The sequence below is a fragment of the Setaria italica genome, chromosome VII, assembly GCF_000263155.2.
Source record: "Setaria italica strain Yugu1 chromosome VII, Setaria_italica_v2.0, whole genome shotgun sequence".
Lineage (NCBI taxonomy): Eukaryota > Viridiplantae > Streptophyta > Magnoliopsida > Poales > Poaceae > Setaria > Setaria italica.
The window spans coordinates 28072903-28078902 of NC_028456.1; the positions used below are offsets into that span (position 1 = coordinate 28072903).

The 6000-nt window shown below is 45.6% G+C and overlaps 1 protein-coding gene across 1 annotated transcript; it reads right to left on the reverse strand.

Annotated features, from left to right (window-relative positions):
* Positions 1-3987: 3987 nt before the first annotated feature.
* Positions 3988-4980, reverse strand: LOC101761556. Its single transcript, XM_012847603.3, has one exon. It carries the CDS (start codon positions 4978-4980, stop codon positions 3988-3990), a length of 993 nt encoding a protein of 330 aa, XP_012703057.1.
* Between the last annotated feature and the right edge of the window lie 1020 nt (positions 4981-6000).

The following is a 6000-nucleotide window of genomic DNA, read 5'->3' on the forward strand; positions in this document are numbered from 1 at the left end:
TAGGGGATTTCAATCTTATCAGGACCCAACAAATCAAAATAAACCTGGAGGAAATCAAGCAGAGATATTTTTATTCGATGAGGCTATCAGCTCCCTGGGCCTAGTAGAGATTCCCCTACATTCTAAGCAATTCACTTGGACCAACAAGCAACAGTCCCATTTACTGGAAAGATTAGATTGGTTCTTTACTTTAAACTGTTGGAGCATAAACTATCCTAATACTTCAGCTTACCCCATTACTAGTAATGGAGACATCAAATCACTCCCCATGTGTGATAAGCATTGGTACAGACATTCCAAAAGGGAAGATTTTCAGATTTGAAAATTACTGGATAGAGCATGAGCAATTCATGAACATGTCTGTCATGGGTGGTCCATACCAGTTCATACAACTAACAAAGCAAAAAAATCCTGTCAGCCAAATTTAAGAATCTACGAAGAGTATTGAGAGCTTGGCACAGCCATTTGTCAAGCCTTAAAAGTTTAATTGCAAACATTGAATTGATCATCTCATTCCTGGATCTAATAGAAGAAAGTAGAGACTTATCTTTAATGGAATGGAATTTCAGAGATATCTTGACAGGAAGATTGCAATCCCTACTACATCAGTAAAAAATATATTGGAAGCAAAGGGGAGCCATCAAATGGATAAAATTGGGAGATGAATCAACCAAATTCTTTCATGCCAATGCAACTATCAAACACAGAAAGAATTTCATCAGATCATTGGAAGATGAAAATGGTAATGCCCAAGCTAATCACCATGTTAAGGAAACCATTCTCTAGGAGGCATACAAGGAAAGATTAGGAACCTTAGATCTCCACACTATGACCTTTGATCTCCAACAACTACTTCATATTTCTGACAATCTACAATGCCTGGAAGAGCCTTTCAGCCAACAAGAAATTAATTGCACTATTCATAGTTTACCAAATGACAAAGCCCCTGGTCCTGATGGTTTCAATAATAACTTCATAAAAAAGTGCTGGCCTCTGATTAGATAGGATTTCTATGAACTTTGTCAAGCCTTCCACTAAGGGGATGTATGTTTACAAAGTATCAATGGCTCTTTCATCACCCTCATAGCAAAGGTTCGAGGTGCTGTAAAAGTGGCAGATTTCAGACCAATTTCCTTGTTGAATTCATCAATGAAATTACTCACCAAATTACTGGCTAACAGACTACAAAGGGTTATCATGGGGCTTATTCACAAGAACCAATATGGTTTTATAAAATCAAGGACAATACAAGACTATCTTGCTTGGGCTTTTGAATATTTGCACCTTTACCACAAGTCAAGAAAGGAGATAATCATTCTCAAACTAGATTTTGAAAAGGCTTTTGACAGAATTGAGCATGTAGCCACATTGGAGATAATGAAATATAAAGGATTTGGGAATCGCTGACTTAACTTGATGAAAAACATCTTCTCATCGGGGACCTTATCAATCTTGCTAAATAGTGTCCCACGCAAAAGATTTGCTTGTAAAAGAGGTGTCAGGCAAGGTGACCCCCTCTCACCTTTGCTCTTTGTTCTGGGAGCTGATTTACTATAGTCACTTTTAAATGCAGTAAAAGACCAAGGTCATCTTCAATCACCCATTCCTCCTTTACATGATCAAGATTTTCCAATCCTGCAATATGCTGATGATACTTTGATAATCATGGAGGGATGTCCATACCAACTCTTACACTTGAAAGAAATATTTCAATCCTTTGCACTATCCACATACCTTAAAGTCAATTTGAACAAATCCATGATGGTGCCAGTGAATGTGTCTGATGAGAGGTTGCAAGCTCTTTCACAGGGTTTTGGTTGTGCCATGGGAACACTCCCATTTACCAATCTGGGTTTACCATTAGGCTTAACCAAACCCAAGATTGAGGAGTTCACTCCATTGGTGTCCAGATGTGAGCAGAGACTAGTTTCAACTTCAACCTTTTTGTCAGAAGCAGGAACACTGCAGCTTACTAACTCCATCTTCACTGCCATACCTATGTTCCATATGTGCACTTTTATGTTACCCAAGACAGTCTACAAACAAATTGACAAGTATAGAAAATATTATCTCTAGAGAGGATCAGACATTAACAACAAAAAAGCTCCCAAAGCAGCATGGGAAATGGTATGTCTACCCAAGAAAGAGGGAGGTTTGGGTGTTCTAAATATTCAGACTCAAAATGAAGCTCTTTTACTCAAATATCTGCATAAATTTTTTGACAAGACTGATATACCATGGGTGCAATTAATTTGGGAGAAATACTACCCTAATGGTAAATTACCAAGCTTATACAAAAAAGGTTCCTTTTGGTGGAGAGACATTTTTAAACTGATGGACAAGTTCAAGGGTCTTGCAACAGTCACTGTCCACAATGAAAGTACTTGGGCCTCTGGTTTGACATGTGGGATGGTTGTGTCCCAGCCCAAGCCTACCCCACCTTTTATCCTTTGCAAAGAGGAAGGACATCTCAATAGAAAAGGCTCAGGAAATTTTGGATATTCAGCAACTCTTTCACTTACCAATTTCCAATCGAGCCCAGGAACAACTCTTGCTTTTGGCTGCAAGTATGGAGAGGCTAACTCTGTCTGATAATCTAGATGTTTGGACTTACATTTGGGGAAGCCCAACCTTTGCATCCTCAAAAGCATATTGACACCTCATAGGCTAAATGGAAGTACACCCAGTGTTTAAATGGTTATGGAAGTCAAGATGTCAAAACAAGCACAGAGTTTTCTTCTGGCTAGTGTTGAAAGACAGATTAAGCACAAGGAATGTGCTTCGAAGGAAACATACGGTTCTATCCTCCTACGACTGTGTTCTTTGTCAGCAAAGTGTCGAGGAATCTTTATTCCATCTCCTGCTTGGCTGCCCGTTTGCACAACAATGCTGGACCCACTTAGGCCTTTTCAAGATTTATTAGAGGAACCATATGCAATTCTTGACAGTTTCAAGCATCAACTGAGCGTGCCTTTCTTTATGGAAATCATAATCCTCATGTGCTGGGCTACTTGGATGGCAAGGAATGACCTGATTTTCGAAGGTGAAAATCCATCTGTACAAGGGACATTATCGTTCTTCAAAATGCTCTTCTATCAAGTTACTCATCGAATCAAGGAAGATCGAAAACTCATCATGATTGCATGGCTAGAGCAAACTCTGTAATTTTCATAATTTTCTACTTAACTTTCTTTGTTTCCTGAACTCTCTTGTTGTAATTTATCTCTTTTGCTTTAATTAATATATAATCAGCAGGGATCTACCTCTCCTGTCTCATAAAAAAAAATTGCCCACAGCTTGTTGTTGAAGCTTGAAGGGCGGAGGGAGAAAAATAAACGAAAATAAAACTCAACATCAACAACGTGGCCTTTGTTTGTTATATTGTTGTCACAGCGGCCCATATACCATACAATTTCTTGGCCCAGTGAGTCTGAACGAATTCTGCAGCCCAATATTTTCGAGCTTTCGGATCGTATTTGTCGTTGAACATGCAGTACAAATTTGCACAGTAGAACTTTTCAACAAGCACTGTACTACTACTACCGCAACGCAGTGGAACGGATCAAGCGATTCGAATTCTTTGAAACTGTAAAAGCAAGTACAGTGTACAGCTGCATATGAATGGAGTTTGGGCCAGGTATCCAGTATGTTAAACGTTTTTGTGTTCTACAAAAGAACTGGGAATACGCGATCCATGGAAGAATGGACATGCATCTTGTTAACAGAAATACACAGGGAATTACAGTGTAGTATGAGGTATAGTGACTACAAATAACTTATGACTGTGTGAGTAACTAGTACAAGCTAGTACCCCGAATTTACCTCCTCCATTATTTCAACAAAAATATTACCGCTGAAAACTTACATAAAGAATGTCGATCGAAGTTCCTAAACAAAGTGAAATCTGAAACTAATTGCGATTCTTTTTTTTTTGAGACGAAACTAATTGCGATTCTTTTCCCTCCAAAAGTTCCATCCTGCACCGTGTCACAATGTGGCACAGTACTCGCTCTCCAGCTCGTCCGGCGTGGTGCGCGACCCGGCCGCCGACGGCGCGCGCACGTGGCCGACCATGGACACGCGCAGCGCCTCCTCCTCGTACGCGCGCCGCTCCATCTCCGCCATCTCCGACTTGCGCCGCTGGATGCTCACCACGGCGACGGCGACCATCCCCAGCAGCACGGTGCCGCCCGCGCCCAGCGCCGCGCCGAACAGCGCCAGCTTCCACTTGCTCACCTCACCGATGTCCGCCTCCCCGCTGCCGCCGCCGTCGCCGGCTCCCCCGACGACGAGCGCGAAGTGGCCCTGGTCCGACGCGTGGCAGGTGTTGGTCCCGTCCTCCACGTCCGTCACGGTGACGCTGCCGTTGAGCCCCACGGCCATGCAGAGCGCCGCGGCGCCCGGCCGGAGCGCGGGCACGGCCACCGAGAAGTTGACGCGGATGGCGGCGCCCGTCAGGTCGATCTCCAGCGCCGCCGTGCCGTTGCGCCGCGCCAGGCCGTAGAACATGAGCCCCAGCACCGGCGACGCGAGGCGGTACCCGGCGCCCACCGCGTACTCGTCGTAGAGGGACGAGAGGTTCCCCAGGTTGACGCGCACCGCGATCAGGTGCGCGGCGCGGCCGCGCACGGCGAGGCCCGGCGGCACGGCGAACTCCCCGAACCGGCGGACGCCGTACCTCCGGAGGCTGCCGGCACGGAACCGCGCCACGGTGGCCTCCACGCTCGACAGGCTCCCCGGGAGCGCGAGCGGGTACGCGACGCCCGTCCTCCGGTGCCTCCCGTGGTACCACTCCTCCGCGGCCTCCTCCACGACGTCGTCGAGCAGGACGGTGTCCTGCAGCTGCAGGTCCTGCTGCTGCGGAACGGCGAGCGCAACGGTCGCCGCGAGGAGCAGGAGGAGAAAAGCTTCGCGGCGCGGAACACTGTCGTCATGGCAGCAGCTGGAAGTAGAAGCGGTAGCGTAAGACAGGGACAGCATGGGGACATTTTAGTTGGACGAGTGAAAGCGAGCATGATGGCAACGCGAAAAGCCTCTTTCTAATCGCGTAGCATCAGCCGGAGACCTAATGTTTTTTTTTGATAATGGATGAAAATCCGACTTCAGACATCAACAAAAGAGGATGCATCAAACCACAGTTATTACATAAGGTAGTCACTGCTATAACACCAGATATGTAAGAGACATGTAGCTTAAAAAAACAGAGAAAAAGATCCCTTCAAATTGCGCTGACTTGTGAGTGAAGCATGGCAGTAAGGGCACTATGGCAGCGAGCGTGGTTAGGTTTGGTCTGGGTTAATAGGAGATTAATTTTATGAGCAAGTGTACGGGAGGGAACGATGATGGCAGGATGGTGTGTGATTTATTACCGGCGCAAGTGTACGTAGGGGTGTGGTTTGCAGGGTACGGGACGGGATTAGGGGTGTCGTAGAGCTGTTCATTAGCCCCGGTGGCGAGGGGGCAGTAAAGTTCGCCACTTGCGGGACATGGATTGGGGACGAAGGTTCTTCATCAGTCGGGCTATAATCATGTCTGTCGAGCTCTGGCAGCAGGTGAATTGTCAAAAGGAGGCCTCTTTTCTAGGAGTAGCAGCTTCTGTTTCCAGCAATGGAACGTTCCATGGAAGCTAACTAGCAGGTCTGTCACAGGGTGTGTGCCTGAAACATGAAAAGAGCATCAGTCATCGGATTCTTTGTTCAGACGTCGGGGCATTCACCTCTTTCAGTTTCAGCAGGAAGGGAGATTTCAGATTTGGGAGTAGGGTAGGGATATCAAGAAGATTGGTTACTCAATGCATTGTTTCTTCATGAGTTATTCCATTGCCTGCTGCTGGGATGCATTTATGCAGGACGTACCTACGGTTCTGCAGAATTCAGGACCCTGGCAGTACAGTACGACATGTTCCAGACTACTATACGTTTATACCATTACCAAGTGCAAAGACAAACTGAGATTAGTCACAAAATGTTGCCCACAGGCCGCTGCAAAAAAAAAAAAATG